General features: G+C 43.1%; 1 protein-coding gene across 2 annotated transcripts in view; it reads left to right on the top strand.

The window, feature by feature from the left end:
* GRM7 (glutamate metabotropic receptor 7) overlaps positions 1-27,283 on the top strand; it is a 475,889-nt gene that overhangs the window by 259,705 nt on the left and 188,901 nt on the right. For both annotated transcript variants that reach the window (XM_077276814.1, XM_077276813.1), the window contains exons 3-4: positions 10,833-10,971; positions 14,025-14,179. In XM_077276814.1, the coding sequence (XP_077132929.1) occupies positions 10,833-10,971; positions 14,025-14,179 (294 nt within the window). The remainder of the gene's footprint in view (positions 1-10,832; positions 10,972-14,024; positions 14,180-27,283) is intronic.

Here is a 27,283-nt window from a genome sequence, read left to right as displayed (position 1 = left end):
ACGCTTCATTTTGTGTTTTTAAGACATGGGGGAGGAGAGGAGAGAAGAGGGGAAGTGAAATGTTTGGGAGTTGGGACCCCGGTGGGTTACACAGCACGAAATGTGATCAAAGCTTTACCCAGATCAAAAGATGCGCAGACAGAGTGGAGCTATGGGGGTCTCCCCGCTGCCGTCATATACATCCCCTACCGCAGTGATGGGGGCTCATAGATGCATCTATGCCACAACCACAGACTAAAAATAGAGAGCGGAAGTGCAGAAGCAGCTATATGGAGCAGGAGGACTGTATATGGAGAGCTATATGTACAGAGAGGACATAGAGAGGACATATAGAGGATATATGGAGCAGGAGGACTGTATATGGAGAGATGTATGTACAGAGAGGACATAGAGAGGATATATAGAGAGGATATATGGAGCAGGAGGACTGTATATGGAGAGATGTATGTACAGAGAGGACATAGAGAGGATATATAGAGAGGATATATGGAGCAGGAGGACTGTATATGGAGAGATGTATGTACAGAGAGGACATAGAGAGGATATATAGAGAGGATATATGGAGCAGGAGGACTGTATATGGAGAGATGTATGTACAGAGAGGACATAGAGAGGATATATAGAGAGGATATATGGAGCAGGAGGACTGTATATGGAGAGATGTATGTACAGAGAGGACATAGAGAGGATATATAGAGAGGATATATGGAGCAGGAGGACTGTATATGGAGAGATGTATGTACAGAGAGGACATAGAGAGGATATATAGAGAGGATATATGGAGCAGGAGGACTGTATATGGAGAGCTATATGTACAGAGAGGACATAGAGAGGACATATAGAGGATATATGGAGAAGACAGAGGATATATGGAGAGCTATATGTACAGAGAGGACATAGAGAGGATATACGGAGAGGACATAGAGAGGATATATATGGAATATAGGAATATAGGCTGAACTGGATGGACAAATGTCTTTTTTCGGCCTTACTAACTATGTTACTATGATATATATAGAGGATATATGGAGCAGGAGGACTGTATATGGAGAGATATATGTACAGAGAGGATCTACGGAGAGGACATATAGAGGATATACAGAGAAGACAGAGGATATATGGAGAGCTATATGTACAGAGAGGACATAGAGAGGATATACGGAGAGGACATAGAGAGGATATATAGAGAGGATATATGGAGCAGGAGGACTGTATATGGAGGGATGTATGTACAGAGAGGACATAGAGAGGATATATGGAGCAGGAGGACTGTATATGGAGAGATATATGTACAGAGAGGACATAGAGAGGATATATAGAGAGGATATATGGAGCAGGAGGACTGTATATGGAGAGATATATGTACAGAGAGGATCTACGGAGAGGACATATAGAGGATATACGGAGAAGACAGAGGATATATGGAGAGCTATATGTACAGAGAGGATATACGGAGAGGACATAGAGAGGATATATATGGAATATAGGAATATAGGCTGAACTGGATGGACAAATGTCTTTTTTCGGCCTTACTAACTATGTTACTATGATATATATAGAGGATATATGGAGCAGGAGGACTGTATATGGAGAGATGTATGTACAGAGAGGACATAGAGAGGATATATAGAGAGGATATATGGAGCAGGAGGACTGTATATGGAGAGATATATGTACAGAGAGGACATAGAGAGGATATATAGAGAGGATATATGGAGCAGGAGGACTGTATATGGAGAGATGTATGTACAGAGAGGACATAGAGAGGATATATAGAGAGGATATATGGAGCAGGAGGACTGTATATGGAGGGATGTATGTACAGAGAGGACATAGAGAGGATATATAGAGAGGATATATGGAGCAGGAGGACTGTATATGGAGAGATGTATGTACAGAGAGGACATAGAGAGGATATATAGAGAGGATATATGGAGCAGGAGGACTGTATATGGAGGGATGTATGTACAGAGAGGATCTACGGAGAGGACATAGAGAGGATATACGGAGAAGACAGAGGATATATGGAGAGCTATATGTACAGAGAGGACATAGAGAGGATATACGGAGAGGACATAGAGAGGATATACGGAGAGGACATAGAGAGGATATATAGAGAGGATATATGGAGCAGGAGGACTGTATATGGAGGGATGTATGTACAGAGAGGACAGAGAGGATATATGGAGCAGGAGGACTGTATATGGAGAGATATATGTACAGAGAGGATATACGGAGAGGACATACAGAGGATATACGGAGAGGACATAGAGAGGATATATATAGAGGATATATGGAGCAGGAGGACTGTATATGGAGAGATATATGTACAGAGAGGACATAGAGAGGATATATAGAGAGGATATATGGAGCAGGAGGACTGTATATGGAGAGATATATGTACAGAGAGGACATAGAGAGGATATATAGAGAGGATATATGGAGCAGGAGGACTGTATATGGAGGGATATATGTACAGAGAGGACATAGAGAGGATATATAGAGAGGATATATGGAGCAGGAGGACTGTATATGGAGAGATATATGTACAGAGAGGACATAGAGAGGATATATGGAGCAGGAGGACTGTATATGGAGAGATATATGTACAGAGAGGACATAGAGAGGATATATGGAGCAGGAGGACTGTATATGGAGAGATATATGTACAGAGAGGATATACGGAGAGGACATACAGAGGATATACGGAGAGGATATAGAGAGGATATATATAGAGGATATATGGAGCAGGACGACTGTATATGGAGAGATATATGTACAGAGAGGACATAGAGAGGATATATAGAGAGGATATATGGAGCAGGAGGACTGTATATGGAGAGATATATGTACAGAGAGGACATAGAGAGGATATATGGAGCAGGAGGACTGTATATGGAGAGATATATGTACAGAGGACATAGAGAGGATATATGGAGCAGGAGGACTGTATATGGAGAGATATATGTACAGAGAGGACATAGAGAGGATATATGGAGCAGGAGGACTGTATATGGAGAGATATATGTACAGAGAGGACATAGAGAGGATATATGGAGCAGGAGGACTGTATATGGAGAGATATATGTACAGAGAGGATATACGGAGAGGACATACAGAGGATATACGGAGAGGACATAGAGAGGATATATATAGAGGATATATGGAGCAGGAGGACTGTATATGGAGAGATATATGTACAGAGAGGACATAGAGAGGATATATAGAGAGGATATATGGAGCAGGAGGACTGTATATGGAGAGATATATGTACAGAGAGGACATAGAGAGGATATATGGAGCAGGAGGACTGTATATGGAGAGATATATGTACAGAGAGGACATAGAGAGGATATATGGAGAGGACATATAGACAATATATATGAAGAAGACATACAGAGGATATACGGAGAGGACATAGAGAGGATATATATAGAGGATGTATGGAGCAGGAGGACTGTATATGGAGATATGTATGTACAGAGAGGATATATGGAGAAGACAGAGGATATATAGAGAGGATTTATGGAGAAGACAGGTTTTATGTAGAGGACGTATAGAGAATATAGAGGATCTATGGAGAGGACATACAGAGAATATATATAGGATATATGGAGAGGGCATGTAGACGATATATAGAGCGGACATATAGAGGATATACGGAGAGGGCATATAGAGGTTTTATGTAGAGGACGTACCGTATATAGAATATATAGAGAGGATATATGGAGAGGATGTATAGAGAATATATATATATATAGAGGATCTATGGAGAGGACATGCAAAGATTATATATATATATATATATATATATATATATATATATATATGATATACTGTATGGAGAGGACATATAGAGGATATATGGAGAGGATGTATAGAGAATATATATATATACTCTGTATGGAGAGGGCATATAGAGGATATATGGAGAGGATGTATAGAGAATATATATATATATATATATAATATATATATATATATATATATATATATATATACTGTATGGAGAGGATATAACAAGTTTTGTACTAGGAACAAGGCGGTTGGGGTTGCAGCTCTGGGCGCAGGGCTACATTCAGGCAAACACATCAATTGTAGCAATATTCATTTATTGGTAACACTGATCCAAGTCAGTAATGATCCCATTCACTTACAGCAAGCTGAGGTCTTAGAGGTAGGGCTGATCCATTTCTAACATGTATTTCTATTGTGCACTCCATTGAAAGCCGCGGCAGGGTGTCATGTTGCCGCTCTTGGTCTTTATAGAAAATTGATAATAAATCTGATGTGAACGGCGCCCTTTCCCCTCATCAGTTCTGGAGACTCGAGCTCCTCTAATTAAACGTCGATCGGCTTTCATAACTTCCCCTTGATGCAATCCAACCCAACTACAAAACAGCTCCGTCAAGAGGAGCCATTCAGCCAAATAAGTGGCAAAAAAAAATGTCTCTATTTCACTTAATTAATAATCCAATTAGATGGGACGAGAGACGCAACTAAGCAAATCCAGCTGGTGAATTAATGTAGCTGCGACTGATGAGACGGGAAAAGTAACGAACGACGTCGAGACTGAGATAGGACCAGACGATGGCATGGAAGAGAAAGAGTCCGCGGACACAATGCTGGTTATCAGTGGGAGGATGAGGGTTGTAGTGATTTCTCCAGGAGCTACACAGTGACTTTGGCTCTGACACATGGGGAGCCGCTGCGCCATCGCATGGTGCCACAAGCCACAAGACATTGGAGCCAGTTGGACTTTTCGTGGCTTCCTTGGATGGTAGCCATTGTCCTGCATTATGCGGAGCCATAGCAGCGGCATGGAGCCATCTTTGGCAGATTACTTGTGTCACAGTCAATGCCGTGTCGCCCTCGCCGTATATTTATTGCCCCTGGCAGGATGATGCATGGCACAGCACCCATGGAAATCAATAAGTATCAATGGGCTCCAGCGGTCCTGGGGGTGCAGTGCTTCATGAGGTCCTTGTCTCTAGCTAATAGCAGAGGGCCACAAGCAAAGAAGCTTTCACTGGTTGTCCCCGGCTTGATATTAGAGTCCACAAGGCTCCACAGATACAACAGTGGATTTTTGGCCGGTTCTGTATTAGATGAGATGAAACGACATCCAACGGGGTCTTCACTACAAGTCAATAAAGGCAATGGACGTACACCGACCCCACTAGGTATTGTGCATTCACCAGTGGGAATGTGTGTGACAACTTCCATCATTTAACTATAAATACAGTGCCTTGCTAAAGTATTCGGCCCCCTGGAACTTTTCAACCTTTTCCCACATATCATGCTTCAAGCATAAAGATACAAAATGTAAATTTTTGGTAAAGAATCAACAAGTGGAACACAATTGTGAAGTTGAACGAAATTTATTGGTTATTTTAAATTTTTGTGGAAATTCAAAAACTGAAAAGTGGGGCGTGCAATATTATTCGTCCCCTTTACTTTCAGTGCAGCAAACTCCCTCCAGAAGTTCATTGTGGATCTCTGAGTGATCCAATGTTGTCCTAAATGCCTAATGATGATAAATATAATCCACCTGTGTGTAATCAAGTCTCCGTATAAATGCACCTGCTCTGTGATAGTCTCAGGGTTCTGTGTGAAGCACAGAGAGCATCATGAAGACCAAGGAACAAACAGGCAGGTCCGTGATACTGTTGTGGAGAAGTTTAAAGCCGGATTTGGATACAAAATGATTTCCAAAACTTTATCCATCCCAAGGAGCACTGTGCAAGCGATCATATTGAAATGGAAGTAGTATCATACCACTGCAAATCTACCAAGACCCGGCCGTCCCTCTAAACTTTCATCTCAAACAAGGAGAAGACTGATCAGAGATGCAGCCAAGAGGCCCATGATCACTGTGGATGAACTGCAGAGATCTACAGCTGAGGTGGGACAGTCTGTCCATAGGACAACAGTCAGTCATACACTGCACAAATCTGGCCTTTATGGAAGAGTGGCAAGAAGAAAGCCATTTCTCAAAGATTTCCATAAAAAGTGTAGCTTAAAGTTTGCAACAAGCCACCTGGGAGACACCAAACATGTGGAAGAAGGTGCTCTGGTCAGATGAAACCAAAATCAAACTTTTTGGCAACAATGCCAAACGATATGTTTGGCGTAAAGGCAACACAGCTCATCACCCTGAACACACCATCCCCACTGTCAAACATGGTGGTGGCAGCATCATGGTTTGGGCCTGCTTTCTTCAGCAGGGACAGGGAAGATGGTTAAAATTGATGGGAAGATGGATGGAGCCAAACAAAGGACCATTCTGGAAGAAAACCTGTTGGAGTTGGCAAAAGACCTAAGACTGGGACAGAGATTTGTCTTCCAACAAGACAATGATCCCAAACATAAAGCAAAATCTACAATGGAATGGTTCACAAATAAACGTATCCAGGTGTTAGAATGGCCAAGTCACAGTCCAGACCTCAATCCAATCGAGAATCTGTGGAAAGAGCTGAAAACTGCTGTTCACAAAGATCTCCATCAAACCTCACTGAGCTCGAGCTGTTTGCCAAGAAAGAATGTGTAAGAATTTCAGTCTCTCGATGTACAAAACTGATAGAGACAAACCCCAAGAGACTTGTAATTGCAGCAAAAGGGGCGCAACAAAGTATTAAGTTACAGGGGCCGAATAATATTGCTCGCCCCACTTTCCAGGTTTTAAATTTCCACAAAAATTTTAAATAACCAATAAATTTCGTTCAACTTCACAATTGTGTTCCACGTATTGTTGATTCTTCACCAAAAACTTACATTTGGTATCTTTATGTTTGAAGCACGATATGTGGGAAAAGGTTGAAAAGTTCCAGGGGGCCGAATACTTTGTAAGTGGGCTCCACAAAACAATATGTGATCAATAAAGATAATGATGAGTTCAGGGATCACCCTAATGCATTCTGTAGATAAATCCAAGAAACTAAGAGAAAAAGAGGTATGCACACAACTAGGGATCACCTTAACAAAATCATTTTTATTTAGATACAGACAAAAAGGAGCAGTGTCTTCCTCAGGGGTGTTGATACACATGGGGTCACTGCTCCCCTGGATGGTGAGGTCCCCGCTCCCCTGGCTGGTGAGGTCCCCGCTCCCCTGGCTAGTGGGGTCTCCGCTCCCCTGGCTGGTGGGGTCTCCGCTCCCCTGGCTGTTGGGGTCCCCGCTCCCCTGGCTGGTGGGGTCTCCGCTCCCCTGGCTGGTGAGGTCCCCGCTCCCCTGGCTGGTGGGGTGCCCGCTCCCCTGGCTGGTGGGGTGCCCGCTCCCCTGGCTGGTGGGGTGCCCGCTGCCCTGGCTGGTGGGGTGCCCGCTGCCCTGGATGATGGGGTCCCCGCTCCCCTGGCTGGTGGGGTGCCCGCTGCCCTGGATGATGGGGTGCCCGCTCTTCTGGCTGCACATAGCACTTTATTTTCGGAGGTTTACATGGCTGCCCAGCGTTTTCTGATCTCACAACAGCTGGAACCACATTGGGTAATGGTATTTTAAACAGAGCATTTCTTCAGGCTGTCGCCCATGTTTATTTGTATGGTGCCATACCTTTTTATCATTTGCCTCACATCGCTCCTTACTCACTAGGTTTAGCTGGCAGCACGCCATCAACTGATTTGTTCTTTTGATTGTGAATTGACTTTTGAGTATGTACATGCGTTGGGTAAATCTTTTGATTCTCTGACTGTTCTCACATCGTCAGTTCTCGATATTCGCTGTTGAGATTGATGATGCCCCTTCATCTATGTGACTGGGGACAACCACATTTGGTCAGGTTCCGTTAGCCATTTTGGGTTTTTAAATGTTTTTGTAATTTTCATGGTCGTATGCCTTTTTGTTTGTATCTAAATAAAAAATAAAAATTATTTTTTAAAAGCAATTTCCAGACATCAGTTTAGAAGTTCCCATCACACATCCTGGAAAATGGCAGTAAACGTCCTTTAATCGGAGGACTCCTAACCCAAAGCAAGACAGAGAACTGCGCGTCATAACCGCGAGAACAGAAACTTTAATTAAGTTGCATTAAACCCACCATCAGTCCCACGGTGATTTTATGGTGAGATAATAAAACTTTGTATCTGAAGCGAATGCAGAGCACCAAGAAAACAACGGATTTTACCGACACTGTGGACACGGATGTAATACGTTTGTGCTATAGAAAAGTGGTGACGCCTGGTAGTGATAAGAACAGAGGGAAAAAAGTTACAGGTCTAATATAAAAAGCGAAAATCCCAGAAGTCAGGAGCAGAATATAGAAGAATACGTTATGTTTACTCTCATTAATGCTTTTTATAAAAATGACAGAAGAGAAATTGTGTTCAAAAAAGTAAATGTCTGTGAGTGAATTTTTAGAAGGAATCAAGAAGTAGGAGAAGGAGGAAATGCTTAGATCACATAAATGGCAGCAACTATTGACCTCTATATAACAAATAACCAGAAAAACTGAGCTGAAAAGAACTAAAGCAGCATAAGTCTTCTGTATTACTGCCCTCAATATAAAAGAATATAACTACTATAATACTGCCCCTATGTACAAGAATATAACTACTATAATACTGCTCCTATGTACAAGAATATAACTACTATAATACTGCTCCTATGTACAAGAATATAACTACTATAATACTGCTCCTATGTACAAGAATATAACTACTATAATACTGCCCCTATGTACAAGAATATAACTACTATAATACTGCTCCTATGTACAAGAATATAACTACTATAATACTGCTCCTATGTACAAGAATATAACTACTATAATACTGCCCCTATGTACAAGAATATAACTACTATAATACTGCCCCTATGTACAAGAATATAACTACTACAATACTGCTATGTACAAGAATATAACTACTATAATACTGCTCCTATGTACAAGAATATAACTACTATAATACTGCCCCTATGTACAAGAATATAACTACTATAATACTGCCCCCTATGTACAAGAATATAACTACTATAATACTGCTCCTATGTACAAGAATATAACTACTATAATACTGCTCCTATGTACAAGAATATAACTACTATAATACTGCCCCTATGTACAAGAATATAACTACTATAATACTGCCCCCTATGTACAAGAATATAACTACTATAATACTGCTCCTATGTACAAGAATATAACTACTATAATACTGCTCCTATGTACAAGAATATAACTACTATAATACTGCCCCTATGTACAAGAATATAACTACTATAATACTGCTCCATGTACAAGAATATAACTACTATAATACTGCTCCTATGTACAAGAATATCAATACTATAATACTGCTCCTATGTACAAGAGTATAACTACTATAATACTGCTCCTATGTACAAGAATATAACTACTGTAATACTGCTCCTATGTACAAGAATATAACTACTATAATACTGCTCCTATGTACAACAATATAACTACTGTAATACTACCCCTATGTACAATAATATAATTACTATAATACTGCCCCTATGTACAAGAATATAACTACTATAATACTGCCCCTATGTACAAGAATATCAATACTATAATACTGCTCCTATGTACAAGAATATAACTACTATAATAATGCTCCTATGTACAGGAATATAACTGCTATAATACTGCTCCTTTGTACAAGAATATAACTACTATAATACTGCTCCTATGTACAACAATATAACTACTGTAATACTACCCCTATGTACAATAATATAATTACTATAATACTGCCCCTATGTACAAGAATATAACTACTATAATACTGCCCCTATGTACAAGAATATCAATACTATAATACTGCTCCTATGTACAAGAATATAACTGCTATAATACTGCTCCTTTGTACAAGAATATAACTACTATAATACTGCTCCTATGTACAAGAATATAACTACTATAATACTGCTCCTATGTACAATAATATAACTACTATAATACTGCTCCTATGTACAAGAATATAACTACTATAATACTGCTCCTATATACAAGAATATAACTACTATAATACTGCCCCTATGTACAAGAATATAACTACTATAATACTGCCCCCTATGTACAAGAATATAACTACTATAATACTGCTCCTATGTACAAGAATATAACTACTATAATACTGCCCCTATGTACAAGAATATAACTACTATAATACTGCCCCTATGTACAAGAATATAACTACTATAATACTGCTCCTATGTACAAGAATATAACTACTATAATACTGCTCCTATGTACAAGAATATAACTACTATAATACTGCCCCTATGTACAAGAATATAACTACTATAATACTGCTCCTATGTACAAGAATATAACTACTATAATACTGCCCCTATGTACAAGAATATAACTACTATAATACTGCTCCTATATACAAGAATATATCTACTATAATACTGCCCCTATGTACAAGAATTTAACTACTATAATACTGCCCCTATGTACAAGAATATAACTACTATAATACTGCTCCTATGTACAAGAATATAAGAATAAGTATTTAGAATTGTGACCTGTATCATTTCCCCATCTGTGTCCTATTCATGTCCGAATATTTTGTATAATGTTTGTATTCAATAAAGAGTCTTTTATTGATTATAGTTATTCCGTTTTGGTCGTTTCTTTGTGGTTTCCACATCCTTCCTGCATCATACAGCCACGACTGGTGTGATAATAGTCCGGCAAGTGAGCAGCAGTGAGTGCTCATAGGTATCTTACTCACGTAATGTTGCCATATAGCGCCGCCTTTTGGATACTAACTGTTAACATTAGTAGACTTTCGCTAAATACATTATAACTCATTGTTTTCGGTCTTTGGACTTTATAACGGTTCGGCTTCTTTCATCTTTTACAGGACGACTTTGTATCGCTCAGTCCCTGAAAATCCCCAACGATCGGAAACCCAGTGATTATGATAAGCTGGTGAAGCAGCTGCTGGAGACGCCTCAGGCGCGGGCTGTGGTTGTCTTCGCCGTTGACGACAATGATATCAGGTAATGGACAGATTGGATGGAATTGATGTGGATACCATGTGTTTTTTCGCAGGATCTTGTCATTTTCTAAGGAAAATTAATATCTGACATTTCAGACACAGTGAAGGCTTGTGAAACCTTCTGAATCATTACCTCAATTCCATCTGCTGAAATCAGGAGGATCATTAGTAATCTATAGACAGGTGCAATTAGCAGCTATTTTGCTTGCAGTCTATTCCCCGTCTCGTTGCAGCTTTTATCTCCTGGGCTGCCATATTACACATTTGCTTTGTATCTTTTCGGTGTCACAACCAGCTTGTAAGATGGCTGATATGTGGCAACTTCTCTGTGCACATGTCTGTGCAGCACATGGTGAGGGCTTCATTCATAGGAGTTCCAGGATTCACTAAAATCATTATCTACTTGTCTTTCTTGCCTTCAACCCTTCCAATACATACAGATGTATGAATAAGTGTTCACCTTCTTCCTTAGGCCTCTTTCACACTTCAGTTGTTTGGCGTCAGTCTAAATCCGCCATTTTCCTCAAAAAACGGATCCGTTTTTTTCCCTATAGACTTGCATTAGCGACAGATTGTGACGGATGGTCGTCCGTTCCATCCGTCATGCGACGGATCCGTCAAAATTTGGCGGACGTCATCTAGACATTGACGGTCATTGCAACGTTTTTTGTCTGCGTTGAAATGGAGGATCGCGACGGATCCGTCGCGTCCGTCATTTCATAGAATGGCCACCTATGGGCGACGGATCCGTCGCGACCGTCATTTCGGCGGATCCGTCGCCCCAATCCGTTTTTTCAATTTTTTTCAATTGCGCATGCTCCAAAAAGTATATACAACCCCCGAGTAACGGATCCGTCAAAAAAACGGATCCGTTACATCCGTTTTTTCAACTATTGTGACAGATCCGTCGATCCGTCATTATGTCGGAAGTGACTGACGCCAAAAAATTGAAGTGTGAAAGAAGCCTAATTTCCTATTCTTTTGCATGTGTGTTGCACTTAAATGTTTCAGATCACCAAACTAATGTAAATATTAGACAAAGATAACGCAATTAATCACAAAATGCAGTTTATAAATGAAGGTCTTTATTATTAAGGGAAAAAGAAATCCAAACCTACAAGGCCCTGTGTGAAAAAGTGATTTCCCCCTAATCCTAATAACTGGTTGGGCCGCCATTAGCCTCAAGAACTGCAATCAAGCATTTTTGATAACTGGCAATGAGTCTTTTACAACGCTCGGGAGGAATTTTGGCCACTCATCTCTGCAGAATTGTTGTAATTTAGCCACATTGGAGGTTTCCAATCATGAACCGCCTTATTAAGGCCATGCCACTACATCTCAATCAGATTAAGGTCAGGACTTTGACTAGGCAACTCCAAAGTCTTCATTTTGTTTTTCTTAAGCCACTCAGAGGTGGACTTGCTGGTGTGTTTTGTATAATTGTCCTGCTGCTTTATCTAAATGCGCTTCAGCATGAGGTCTCGAACAGATGGCCGGCCATTTTCCTTCAGGAACTTTTGGTAGACATCAGAATTCATGATTCCATTTACCACAGCAAGTTTTCCACTTCCGCCACCATATTTTACTGTTGGTATGATGTTCCTTATCTGAAATGCTGTGTTACTTCTAAGCCAGATGTAATGGTACATACACCTTCCAAAAAGTTCAACTTTTGTCTCGTCAGTCCACAGAGTTTTCTCACAAAAATCTTGGAGATCTTCAAGATGTTTTTTGGCAAAACTGAGACGAGCCTTTATGTTCTTATTGCTCAGCAGTGGTTTTTTTCTTGGAACTCAGCCATGCAGGTAATTTTTGCCCAGTCTCTTTCTTATGGTGCAGTCATGAACACTGAGATTAACTGAGGCAAGTGAGTCCTGCAGTTCTTTGCATGTTGTTGTGGTCTTTTGTTACCTCTTGGTTGAGTCGCTTGGGGTAATTTTGGTCCGGCCAGCCACTCCTGGGAAGGTTCTCCACTGTTCCATGTTTTTGCTCTTTGTGGATAATGTCTCTCACTGTGGTTTTCTGGAGTCCCAAAACTTTAGAGATGGCTTTATAACCTGTCCCAGACTGACAGATCTCAATTACTTTGTTTCTCATTTGTTCCAGAATTTCTTTGGGTCGCGGCATGATGTCTAGCTTTTGAGGAACTTTTGGTATACTTCACTTTGTCAGGCAGGTCCTATTTAAGTGATTTCTTGATTGAGAACAGGTGTGGCAGTAATCATGCCTGGGTGTTGATAGGGAATGTGAACTCCGCTTCCCAAAGATGTGATAAACCACAGATAATTTATGTTTTAAGAGGGGGTGAGGAGAAGATTTCTTTTCACAGAGGGCCCTGTAGGTTTGGATTTCGTTTTCCCTTAATAATAAAGACCTTCATTTAAAAACTGCATTGGGTGATTACTTGTGTTATCTTCGTCTGATATTAACATTTGTTTGGTGATCTGAAACATTTAAGTGACAAACATGCAAAAGACTAAGAAATCAGAAAAGGGGCAAACACTTTTTCACACAGCTGTAGTTGGTTGGCAACTGGTCAGTTTCCCTGCAGGAGCAAACATATTCTACTAATGAGCTTCAATTGACAATGAAGCCAATTAAGTTTTATGGCCAAAGATGAGAGTGCACTGCTCGGAGACTGGTGGAGGCATTAGGGTGACCACCACCTGGTGGCTGACATAGCAGCACTGATAAAGGTCAACGTCCATCGACACTTTTTGGTGGCGTTGGCTGCATAGAAGCCTACTTTGGTGATGTAAGAATACTGCAGAAGATCCAGTGGAAACTTGAATATGCAGATCATATAAAGAACATGGAATGGAGGAGAAGACCAAGTGGACCTAGTCCAGACCTGAAGACTGATAAGCTTTGCTGAGGATGACCATGGTGGTGTGGAGTGCCAAATGGACCTTTAGTTTTGTGTTGACGAGCTCTTCGTAGTGAGACCTTTCTAGAATCAGACACTTATGGCACATCCTACTGATGTATACAGGATTGACATTTGAGCTGTGCAGAGTTATTACGGCTGTTACATGGCTTGTTCATCTCTCCCAGACAGGTTTTGGCTGCAGTAAAGAGAGCCGATAAAGCGGGACACTTCATCTGGGTAGGGTCGGACAGCTGGGGCTCCAAATATGGTCCAATAAGTCACCTTGAAGAAGTTGCAGAAGGTGCCATCACCATCCTGCCCAAGCGAGCCACTATCGAAGGTAAGGAGTCAAGACGTTTTGTCTGTCCTTTCATGTCTGCAGAACGAGGTTTGCTGGGGACAGGCAGTTCTCACATAATGAAGGCCGCTGAGCTATGACGGGGGGCGAGCACATCACGCTGCATCGACAAATGAAGAACACTACAATGAGCTTCTGCGTAACGGTTTCTATGGAGACTTGTTCTACTTTGGTACAAAATTCAAAGTTCATTTCATTAGTCGAGCAGCATGGAGAGGGCAATATATCTAACGCATTGACTGCTGAAAAACACAACTATGAGAGCCGACCGTGAGTAACGGCCAAGTGCAATGAGGACAAAGGCTTGGACCCCCAGATGAACGTTCTGCAGTTCGTCTGGTGCTCGCATTGAGGGGCATGAACCTTCCGCCCCTCGTTTTAATAATTAATTCTCACTCTCTAATTGGTGGGTGTTCTTTGGAGCCAACTGACTGATGGAAATATCAAAAGTCCAAAGGGAAAGATTGGGGTCACAACAACATTGTGTCACCGGGCGAAAACGATTGCGAGCGCAGCCGCTCCCACCCAAGGACGTTCTGTAATATGTTCAGAATTCTGAGAGGGGGAAAAAGCTTAATCAGGCAGTTTTTGTTCAACATCTCCGCTTCATTCAGTCTCACATCTCAAATATCAGATTTCCATGAAAATCTACTAAGTGCACTGGGATGATATAGAAGGAAATACAGCAAACTAACGGTGACCTTGAGCAGGGCGAGCAAGACAAGTCGGCAGGTTTTCTCATTCAATCCCTTTTGGTGAACTACAAATATGAGGAATCTTTTAGGTTCCATATACAAAGGATCCATATGGTACCATGTGATAAGAGCTTTTGGCACCTCGAGTGGCTCCGATTCTAACCTAGAATAATCCTGGGAGCACCCCATCATTACCTAGAAGTACCTTATTACCTAGGAGCACCTCATTCTTACCTAGGAGCACCTCGTTCTTACCTAGGATCGCCTCATTCTTACCTAGGAGTGCCTCATTCTTACCTAGGAGTGCCTCATTCTTACCTAGGAGCGCCTCATTCTTACCTAGGATCACCTCATTCTTACCTAGGAGCGCCTTATTCTTACCTAGGAGTGCCTCATTCTTACCTAGGAGCGCCTTATTCTTATCTAGGAGTGCCTCATTCTTACCTAGGAGCGCCTTATTCTTACCTAGGAGCGCCTCATTCTTACCTAGGATCACCTCATTCTTACCTAGGAGCGCCTTATTCTTACCTAGGAGTGCCTCATTCTTACCTAGGAGCGCCTTATTCTTACCTAGGAGCGCCTCATTCTTACCTAGGATCACCTCATTCTTACCTAGGATCGCCTCATTCTTGCCTAGGAGCGCCTCATTCTTACCTAGGTGCGCCTCATTCTTACCTAGGTGCGCCTCATTCTTACCTAGGTGCGCCTCATTCTTACCTAGGAGCATCTTATTCTTATCTAGGAGCGCCTCATTCTTATCTAGGAGCGCCTCATTCTTATCTAGGAGCGCCTCATTCTTATCTAGGAGCGCCTCATTCTTATCTAGGAGCGCCTTATTCTTATCTAGGAGCGCCTCAATCTTACCTAGGTGCGCCTTATTCTTACCTAGGTGCACCTTATTCTTACCTAGGAGCACCTCATTCTTATCTAGGAGCGCCTCATTCTTATCCAGGTGTGCCTTAATCTTACCTAGGTGCGCCTTATTCTTACCTAGGAGCGCCTTATTCTTACCTAGGATCGCCTCATTCTTACCTAGGATCGCCTCATTCTTACCTAGGATCGCCTCATTCTTACCTAGGATCACCTAATTCTTATCTAGTAGCGCCTCATTCTTACCTAGGAGCGCCTCATTCTTACCTAGGAGCGCCTTATTCTTACCTAGGTGCGCCTCATTCTTACCTAGGTGCGCCTCATTCTTACCTAGGTGCGCCTTATTCTTACCTAGGATCACCTAATTCTTATCTAGTAGCGCCTCATTCTTACCTAGGAGCGCCTCATTCTTACCTAGGAGCGCCTTATTCTTATCTAGGAGCGCCTCATTCTTACCTAATCTAAGGATTACAATCTAAGCCACTGTTGGTAAACTAAAGGTACCTTCACACTGAACGATATCGCTAGCGATCCGTGACGTTGCAGCGTCCTGGCTAGCGATATCGTTGAGTTTGACAGGCAGCAGCGATCAGGATCCTGCTGTGCCATCGTTGGTCGGAGCAGAAAGGCCAGAACTTTATTTCGTCGCTGGATCTCCCGTAGACATCGCTGAATCGGCGTGTGTGACACCGATTCAGCGATGTCTTCACTGGTAACCAAGGTAAACATCGGGTTACTAAGCGCAGGGCCGCGCTTAGTAACCCGATGTTTACCCTGGTTACCAGCGTAAACGTTAAAAAAAAAATAAACACTACATACTTACATTCTGGTGTCTGTCCCCCGGTGCTGTGCTTCTCTGCACTGTGTAAGCGCCGGCCGGCCGGAAAGCAGAGCACAGCGGTGACGTCACCGCTGTGCTTTCCGGCTGGCGCTTACACAGTGCCCTGCGCTTAGTAGCCCGATGTTTACCCTGGTTACCCGGGGACTTCGGCATCGTTGGTCGCTGGAGAGCTGTCTGTGTGACAGCTCTCCAGCGACCACACAGCGACGCTGCAGCGATCGGCATCGTTGTCGATGTCGCTGCAGCGTCGCTAAATGTGACGGTACCTTAAGAAAATAGCAAAGACATCTAGAGTGAATCTATTAAATTGGATTAGAGGAACAGGTTCCCAATATTTAGGGTTATTTGCATGATAAATGTGATAGATACAACTTGGGGAGAATCATGCAACATCTGGCATCTGCCCTAACGCAAGAGCTAAAGATACAATGTAAATATGAAAGGAAACATTGGAGATACAATGTAGCTTCCAAGATAAACATCTATGATGATCTCCTGAGCTCCTACCCAAATGTATCTAATCATATTAGCTGCCTGGCACCAATGATGCCTATAAGCAGGCAAAGGGGGTCATCTCTAGCCCTGATTTGGGCAAACTAAGAAGGTAGCAAGGCAAGAGGTGAGTTGGTGAGATCTGATATGAGGACAGGTTAGGTTATTAAGAGATATTTTAATGAGCTACATCCTTTGATGTAGTATTTGGCATATACTGTTATGATGATGCAAGAAGAGCTAGTGATACAATGTATCTGACACTGAACATCACAAATACAATGTAACTACTCATGTTTCCGATGATGCAATCACCTGCACCTACTATTTTGATCCTGGGGCTAGTGATACACTATATAAAGCCATGTGCCAGTGACAATCTTGGCACAAAACGCGTGGAGCACTATGCAATACCCGGTGACCGTTACTTTGTGTCCGACTGGTGCCACTTTTTTCTTAGTGAGGAGACATTATCTCAATGTCTGATTTGGGTAAAATAATATGCTGGGATTTGTGGTTCACAACATAAGAGCAAAGGTTTGTGTTGTTTCTGCAGCTCCTGACCCGTTGGCACCTGGCGTTGTGTGTGAACGGTGCCAATGACCCGCCTGTGGGTGCCCTGTGGTGATCAGGACAGGTAAAGCTGTTACCTGTCTGATGGGGGAGGCGTCTCACTCCCTTTAATTAGCCCGCAGTGCTGTCTCTGTTGTTGTTCCATGCTAATGAATCAGAGCGAAATTAGAAGAGACGCGTTTAATGTCACCATTTCATCATCTAATATGAAGCATCTGCTCCGGAGAACGCAACAGACGATTTGTTTTAAGGCTCAAAATACGCCTGTCATTTACAAAGCTAAGAAGATGGGGGAGGGGAGCGGCATTGATGGGGAAACCTCGGCTCCGGTGACTTGAAGGAGGAATCGTTTGGAGGAGCGCTGCTCTGTGCAGGCCACGGGGCTAATAGGAATATTAATGAATCCAATTTATCTCAAGGGCTTAAAATGTCACTTGAAAACACTGGGTCACCCGGTTCTGATGCTGCTGTAATGAGAGCGGGTGAATGACAAGTGGCCACCAGCTTTGAAGATCAGCAGCAGGAAACATTGCGCCCTTGATGTTTCCTAACCTGCGGCCAGAACTATACGGGAGCCCTGATCTGGCTGATTTCTTAGAAGGGCATCCTGCTGAGCATTGTTCTGCTGCATTGGGCATAATGAGCGCCTGTTGTACCCAGCATAGCCCCTGTCAGGCCCTCACCATATTCAGGACCACTGCTTGCTGTCAGTGAGCAAAAACCTCAAGGCTATGTGCACACGTTGTGGATTGTATGCGTTTTTGCCGCTTTTTTTGCCGCAAAATCGCTGCGAAAACACATACACAACACTCCGCAATACTTCCGCAATGCTGTGTTAATGCTGCGTATTTTTCCGTGGCGGAATCGCATTGCAGAAAAATGCGCAGCATGCTCCTTCTTTGCAGAATCGGGCAGATTCCGCACACATAGGAATGCATTGATCCGCTTACTTCCCGCACGTGGCTATGCCCACCATGTGCAAAGTAAGCGGATCATGTGCGGCTGGTACCCAGGATAGAGGAGACTCTCCTCCAGGCCCTGGGAACCATATAATTGTTAAAAAAGAGAAAATAAAAAAATCGTTATATTCTCACCTTCCGGCGGCCCCCGCAGCCTTCCCGCTCCTCGCGATGCTTCCGTTCCCAGTGATGCTTAGCGGCAATGACCTGTGATGACGTAGTGGTCTCGCATGATGCTACGTCATCTGGGGTCATTTCCGCGAGGCATCACTGGGAACTGGAGCATCGCAAGGAGCGGGAAGGCTGCGGGGGCCGCCGGAAGGTGAGAATATCACGATTTTTTCTTTTTATTAATTATTTTTAACTTTAGATCTTTTTACTATTGATGCTGCATAGGCAGCATCAATAGTAAAAAGTTGGTCACACTTGTCAAACACTATGTTTGACAAGTGTGACCAACCTGTCCATCAGTTTTCCAAGAGATGCTACAGATCGCTTGTAAAAAGCAAGCATTCTGCAAGATAATTACGCTTGTAAAACGCTATTTCCGCGACAATTCCGCAACGTGTGCACATAGCCTTACATCCAGAGACAGAAAACCTATAAAAAAACAACTACTTCTCAAAGTTTTCTAGCAAATGATCGGACATGTCCTGTTGAGCTAATGGAGGATTGTGTAGACTGAATACAATGGGAACAGGACAGCACCAGTGATCAACCTGTAGAAGAGAAAGTGAACATTCACTGACAGCAAGCCGAAGTCCTGAGAACGTAAAAGCAGAAAACGGAAGCGACAGCAGCTCACACTCACCTGATGGGACGAGAACACATTCCTATATATTATTGTACAGTATTGACCCCTGAGAGGCTGTAGAGACATTCCTAGGATGGATATTGGCAATATGAGAGATGGCAGTGGGCACCTTAAAGGGAATGGATAGAGGGGGATGCCAATGGGCACCTTAAAGATAATGTGTCATCAGAAAATGACATACTGATTAAATCAGGTTTTTATGTGAAATTTAATTTTTCAATACTTTTACCTATGTTTTTTATTTTTATTTTTTCCTTTTTTCCTAACATGATCTGTCATCCTGTCAGGAAATCCATATTTCTATTAGAAGCAATTGACAGATTCTTGGGTCCTTTCTTTTGTATTAATGCCCCTATTGAACATCTGAGAATGCCATTGTGAAGGGAAGAGGTGAACTGTGACATCATCTATTGTGAACGGTGGATCCTGTGTTATGCACTGTATATAGAGGAGTTATCAGTCATTGTACAGGAGGAGGAGGTGAGCTGTGACATCACCTATTGTGTATGGTGGATCCTGTGTTATGTACTGTATATAGAGGAGTTATCAGTCATTGTACAGGAGGAGGAGGTGAGCTGTGACATCACCTATTGTGTATGGTGGATCCTGTGTTATGTACTGTATATAGAGGTGTTATCAGTCATTGTACAGGAGGAGGAGGTGAGCTGTGACATCACCTATTGTGAATGGTGGATCCTGTGTTATCTACTGTATATAGAGGTGTTATCAGTCATTATACAGGAGGAGGAGGTGAGCTGTAACATCACCTATTGTGAATGATGGATCCTGTGTTATCTACTGTATATAGAGGTGTTATCAGTCATTGTACAGAAGGAGGAGGTGAGCTGTGACATCATCTATTGTGAATGGTGGATCCTGTGTTCTCTACTGTATATAGAGGTGTTATCAGTCATTGTACAGGAGGAGGAGGTGAGCTGTGACATCACCTATTGTGAATGATGGATCCTGTATTATCTACTGTATATAGAGGTGTTATCAGTCATTGTACAGGAGGAGGAGGTGAGCTGTGACATCACCTATTGTGAATGGTGGATCCTGTTTTATCTCCTGTATATAGAGGTGTTATCAGTCATTGTACAGGAGGGGGAGGTGAGCTGTGACATCACCAATTGTGAATGGTGTATCCTGTGTTATCTACTGTATATAGAGGTGTTATCTGTCATTGTACAGGAGGAGGAGGTGAGCTGTGACATCACCTATTGTGAATGGTGGACCCTGTGTTACCTTCTGTATATAGAGGTGTTATCAGTCATTGTACAGGAGGAGGAGGTGAGCTGTGACATCATCTATTGTGAATGATGGATCTTGTGTTATCTACTGTATATAGAGGTGTTATCAGTCATTGTACAGGAGGAGGAGGTGAGCTGTGACATCACCTATTGTGAATGGTGGATCCTGTGTTATCTACTGTATATAGAGGTGTTATCAGTCATTGTACAGGAGGAGGTGAGCTGTGACATCATCTATTGTGAATGGTGGATCCTGTGTTATCTGCTGTATATAGAGGTGTTATCAGTCATTGTACAGGAGGAGGAGGAGAGTTGTGACATCACCTATTGTGAATGGTGGATCCTGTGTTATCTACTGTATATAGAGGTGTTATCAGTCATTGTACAGGAGGAGGAGGTGAGCTGTGACATCACCTATTGTGAATGGTGGATCCTGTGTTATCTACTGTATATAGAGGGGCTATCAGTCATTGTACAGGTGGAGGAGGTGAGCTGTGACATCAGCTATTGTGAATGGTGGATCCTGTGTTATCTACTGTATATAGAGGTGTTATCAGTCATTGTACAGGAGGAGGAGGTGAGCTGTGACATCAGCTATTGTGAATGGTGGATCCTGTGTTATCTACTGTATATAGAGGTGTTATCAGTCATTGCACAGGAGGGGTAGGAGGTGACCTTTGAGATCACCTATTGTAAAAAGAGGATCCTGTGTTATCAGTCACAGTAATCCTGCCTCTAATGATTTGGAAGCTGGTGTAAATTCTTCCTGAAAGTACTGAAAGTCTGAGTCTAAAAGCCCTAGTGGCCATTGTATACAAATTGCAATTTGGGGGTGCTATATACTAAATAGCTGTGTAGTATACTGGATTGTTCCATTGTTCAGTATTGTTACATACAGGCGGTGTTTACATAATATCCACATCATTACCGTAGAGGACATTGAGTGATGCCAGTCTAGTTTTATAATGAGCCCTCTTTGATGGGATCATTTATGATGATTAATTATGCTAAATGGATAAGGTCACAACTCATTTCCATAATGCAAGAAAGGACCAAGGAGAAGAGCAGTAACGCAATAATTGCATGTTAATCACTTGATTTGTAAAGTGTTCGGCTTAAGTAGCTAACTAAGAGAAGCAAAGTCTTCACAGCATCCTCAGTCCCAGCGGGAGAGTCCCCGAACCTTGGAGCGGCCCCATGGAGGTGACGAAGGAACAGGACATGGATACCAACATGGAGCAGCTATGTCAGATCAGTCGCAGGGGCCTGGAGAGATAAAGTATTAATTAAGGAGACGAGGAGCAGAGACGTCAGCTGACACAGTGTCTATGTGCAGAGCAGGGGCGAACACGACAGTGGGGGACCCGTACAGGACTTGTGTCTGGGTCCCCTCGTCCGTCAGACACCACTTATATATACAAGAGCATAAATTACAGAGGAGCACATCGAGCTAATGCTAATCGAGTTATCAAATTTTAGGAAATTCTGTGAATTCGAGCAATTTGCAGTTCGATTTAAGGGAATCGTCAAAATAATACCCTCCAGGTTTTTACACAATACAGAAGATTGCATCTGTCAGAGAAGGCCGTCAGGTCCTTGGACCTCCCCGTAATGCCTCGTGGCTACACATGACATTGTATTGCACAGCCTATCATAGCCTGTATAAAAGCCGAGGCAGGGAATGCAGTGTGTGAGAAAGCGGCATTGAGAATTATCTGTTTACCCATAGTCGCATATGCTCAGGCTGTAGGAGAGTGAAAGATTTGATACAGTCTTAGGAGACCTTAGGATGTTTCATGTGTTTTTTCAAGGCAATTGGAGTATCTACGATTCGCCCCAAATTTATTTGCCTGTAATCAAATTTTTAATACAAATTTGCTGAAGCTGTGTCATCACCGTCTCTAGCATTTACATATAAAACTCGCATGAACACAGAGACACTTTTTCTGATGTCCAAGAAATGTTATTTTATTCATTTATTATTAGTTATAGCAGCAGAATCTTATCATGTATCTCTGTATACAGGGAGCTCCCCCTAGTGGTGACTGCAGGTGGAATCTTATCATGTATCTCTGTATACAGGGAGCTCCCCCTAGTGGTGACTGCAGACAGGATCTTATCATGTATCTCTGTATACAGGGAGCTCCCCCTAGTGGTGACTGCAGACAGGATCTCATCATGTATCTCTGTATACAGGGAGCTCCCCCTAGTGGTGGTTGCAGACAGGATCTTATCATGTATCTCTGTATACAGGGAGCTCCCCCTAGTGGTGACTGCAGACAGGATCTTATCATGGATCTCTGTATACAGGGAGCTCCCCCTAGTGGTGGCTGCAGACAGGATCTTATCATGTATCTCTGTATATAGGGAGCTCCCCCTAGTGGTGACTGCAGACAGGATCTTATCATGGATCTCTGTATACAGGGAGCTCCCCCTAGTGGTGGCTGCAGACAGGATCTTATCATGTATCTCTGTACACAGGGAGCTCCCCCTAGTGGTGACTGCAGACAGGATCTTATCGTGTATCTCTGTATACAGGGAGCTCCCCCTAGTGGTAGCTGCAGACAGGATCTTATCATGTATCTCTGTATACAGGGAGCTCCCCCTAGTGGTGGCTGCAGACAGGATCTTATCATGTATCTCTGTATACAGGGAGCTCCCCCTAGTGGTGACTGCAGACAGGATCTTATCATGTATCTCTGTATACAGGGAGCTCCCCCTAGTGGTGACTGCAGGTGGAATCTTATCATGTATCTCTGTATACAGGGAGCTCCCCCTAGTGGTGACTGCAGACAGGATCTCATCATGTATCTCTGTATACAGGGAGCTCCCCCTAGTGGTGGCTGCAGACAGGATCTTATCATGTATCTCTGTATACAGGGAGCTCCCCCTAGTGGTGACTGCAGACAGGATCTTATCATGGATCTCTGTATACAGGGAGCTCCCCTAGTGGTGGCTGCAGACAGGATCTTATCATGTATCTCTGTATACAGGGAGCTCCCCCTAGTGGTGACTGCAGACAGGATCTTATCATGGATCTCTGTATACAGGGAGCTCCCCTAGTGGTGACTGCAGGTGGAATCTTATCATGTATCTCTGTATACAGGGAGCTCCCCCTAGTGGTGACTGCAGACAGGATCTTATCATGTATCTCTGTACACAGGGAGCTCCCCCTAGTGGTGACTGCAGACAGGATCTTATCGTGTATCTCTGTATACAGGGAGCTCCCCCTAGTGGTAGCTGCAGACAGGATCTTATCATGTATCTCTGTATACAGGGAGCTCCCCCTAGTGGTGGCTGCAGACAGGATCTTATCATGTATCTCTGTATACAGGGAGCTCCCCCTAGTGGTGGCTGCAGACAGGATCTTATCATGTATCTCTGTATACAGGGAGCTCCCCCTAGTGGTGGCTGCAGACAGGATCTTATCATGTATCTCTGTATACAGGGAGCTCCCCCTAGTGGTGGCTGCAGACAGGATCTTATCATGTATCTCTGTATACAGGGAGCTCCCCCTAGTGGTGACTGCAGACAGGATCTTATCATGTATCTCTGTATACAGGGAGCTCCCCCTAGTGGTGGCTGCAGACAGGATCTTATCATGTATCTCTGTATACAGGGAGCTCCCCCTAGTGGTGACTGCAGACAGGATCTTATCATGTATCTCTGTATACAGGGAGCTCCCCCTAGTGGTGACTGCAGACAGAATCTTATGTATCTCTGTATACAGGGAGCTCCCCCTAGTGGAGGCTGCAGACAGGATCTTATCATGTATCTCTGTACAGAGAGCTCCCCCTAGTGGTGGCTGCAGACAGGATCTTATCATGTATCTCTGTATGCAGGGAGCTCCCCCTAGTGGTGACTGCAGACAGAATCTTATGTATCTCTGTATACAGGGAGCTCCCCCTAGTGGAGGCTGCAGACAGGATCTTATCATGTATCTCTGTACAGAGAGCTCCCCCTAGTGGAGGCTGCAGACAGGATCTTATCATGTATCTCTGTACAGAGAGCTCCCCCTAGTGGAGGCTGCAGACAGGATCTTATCATGTATCTCTGTACAGAGAGCTCCCCCTAGTGGTGACTGCAGTTAGCAGAACTTTCTAACGTATTTTTGTGTGTAGTCAGGAGAATTGCTGTTTTGTTAATAAGCACAGCGCTCTGACAGCTATAATTATATATATTGTGTGTATTTAGAATTAAAGCAATATGTTTTGCACTGGACTTCCTCTATAAGAAATTATATTTATTGGCACTTATTTGATTGGAGAGGGCATACTCACATTGCTGCTTGTCTCAGGATAGCCCCAAATATTCACATTCGCTGGTGATGAGACGAGATCCTGATTCTTGAATGGAGCCTGTCCTGAGCGTTGCGGACGCTTCTCTGGTGAATTTTACATTTATCCGAGACTTAATAGTCTGTGTTGAAATGCAAACAGGATTTTAATGGCTCTGCCCTTTAATACAAAGCGTTGGTCGGCTGCATTGTGTGACGGTCGGCGTAGCTGACGCCATTGCTTCACGGCGGGCGAGACTTTTATCACAATTAATTGAGACTTAGCGAGACACCTCCAGAAAGTCTCAGCTTATTTTGGGTTTGTTAATTACAGTAAGAATTAAGTGCGGTAAGCTCAGAAGCTGCGGACACGAGGAGAAGAGACGTCCGAATGTATCCTGCACGGGTTCTTATCTCTCAGGAGAACAGCTGGACCCCCTTTCTCCAGGGGCCCATATAATAAATGCGGGATGTCTGAAAGTGATGGGGGCCAGCCCTGGTCCGTTGGGGTTCTTGGTACCAATGGGGCACTAATAATTATCATTGGCCGTGGGTATTTAGGTACAGAGTTAGGACGTTGGACTATTTGCCCAGGGTGAAGGGACGCCCCATGTGTGGCCGAGGATCTTTGGAACCTGGTGTAACTGTAACCTCCGCCATCACCCGTCGTGGCCCCGTCATCTGTTCCTTTCCGCTGCCTCCTAATGCAGAGCGGCCCTAGTCTCAGTGAACCTTCCCATTAGCCCATGGCCACCTCTGGGGCCCCTGGAGACGTCTTCTCTTTATCGCTTGGATCCAGTTAGCATCTTATCCGCAGCGGCACAGGACAAGCCCGGCGTCTGTCACAGCTGAATGCCGCACTCACATTACTATAGAATTTCCACAGGTCCCCGGAGAACAACAAAGATGATAAGAAAAACAATGTTTCCCTCCGACGCCTTCATATTTCGCCATTTTTCAGTTACTCCATTCATACGAGCCCGCAATTAAATACTGACTGCTAAAGCAGAGAGGAGCCATGAGATCAGCCCCCAGGGGCAACAAGTGCGCATGTGTTTGAGGATAAGCCAGATGAAGCTTCCTCTGCACCCCGAATCTCTGGTGTCTGCAAGAAATCAGCCCGAGTGCGACTCGAAGGAATCCCAGCTCCAAAAAGACTTTATAAACTTCAAGTAGCACCAAATACAAGAAAATATAAGGGGAGAAGAGCGTCGACAGTCACCGAGTCTCTGTCATGTGGATGTATGGGGCCACGCCACACAGAATTCATTTTATACCCGAACCTACATGCGATAAATCATTAATATTCTCAGCTTTATACACTTTGTGCTGATACTCAGAGGTGTTGAGGCTTCTGCCCTAGTTATACCCATTTATCAAAAGTAGAATAAAGGCTTTGGTGACGCTAACAAGAAGCTCATGTCTGCAACTAAAGGAAAAAACACCTTAAAATTGGCACAAACACTACTGTAAAGATATTCTGAGAGTTTAGGAATGATCCCTGATGTTAATGCACTGATCGTTAGCTACATCCTTTATTATACTCCAGAGCTGCACTCACTATTCTGCTGGTGCAGTCACTGTGTACATACATTACTGATCCTGAGTTACATCCTGTATTATACCCCAGAGCTGCACTCACTATTCTGCTGGTGCAGTCACTGTGTACATACATTACTGATCCTGAGATACCTCCTGTATTATACTCCAGAGCTGCACTCACTGTTCTGCTGGTGCAGTCACTGTGTACATACATTACATTACTGATCCTGAGTTACATCCTGTATTATACTCCAGAGCTGCACTCACTATTCTGCTGGTGCAGTCACTGTGTACATACATTACTGATCCTGAGGTACCTCCTGTATTATACCCCAGAGCTGCACTCAGTATTCTGCTGGTGCAGTCACTGTGTATATACATTACATTACTGATCCTGAGTTACCTCCTGTATTATACTCCAGAGCTGCACTCACTATTCTGCTGGTGCAGTCACTGTTACATACATTACATTACTGATCCTGAGTTACATCCTGTATTATACTCCAGAGCTGCGCTCACTATTCTGCTGGTGCAGTCACTGTGTACATACATTACATTACTGATCCTGAGTTACCTCCTGTATTATACTCCAGAGCTGCACTCACTATTCTGCTGGTGCAGTCACTGTGTACATACATTACATTACTGATCCTGAGTTACATCCTGTAATATACTCCAGAGCTGCACTCACTATTCTTCTAGTACAGTCACTGTGTACATACATTACTGATCCTGAGTTACATCCTGTATTATACTCCAGAGCTGCGCTCACTA

This window comes from Ranitomeya variabilis, chromosome 8, assembly GCF_051348905.1.
Source record: "Ranitomeya variabilis isolate aRanVar5 chromosome 8, aRanVar5.hap1, whole genome shotgun sequence".
Lineage (NCBI taxonomy): Eukaryota > Metazoa > Chordata > Amphibia > Anura > Dendrobatidae > Ranitomeya > Ranitomeya variabilis.
The sequence above is the reverse complement of the archived record's forward strand: the minus strand, read 5'-3'. Positions and strand labels throughout refer to the sequence as shown.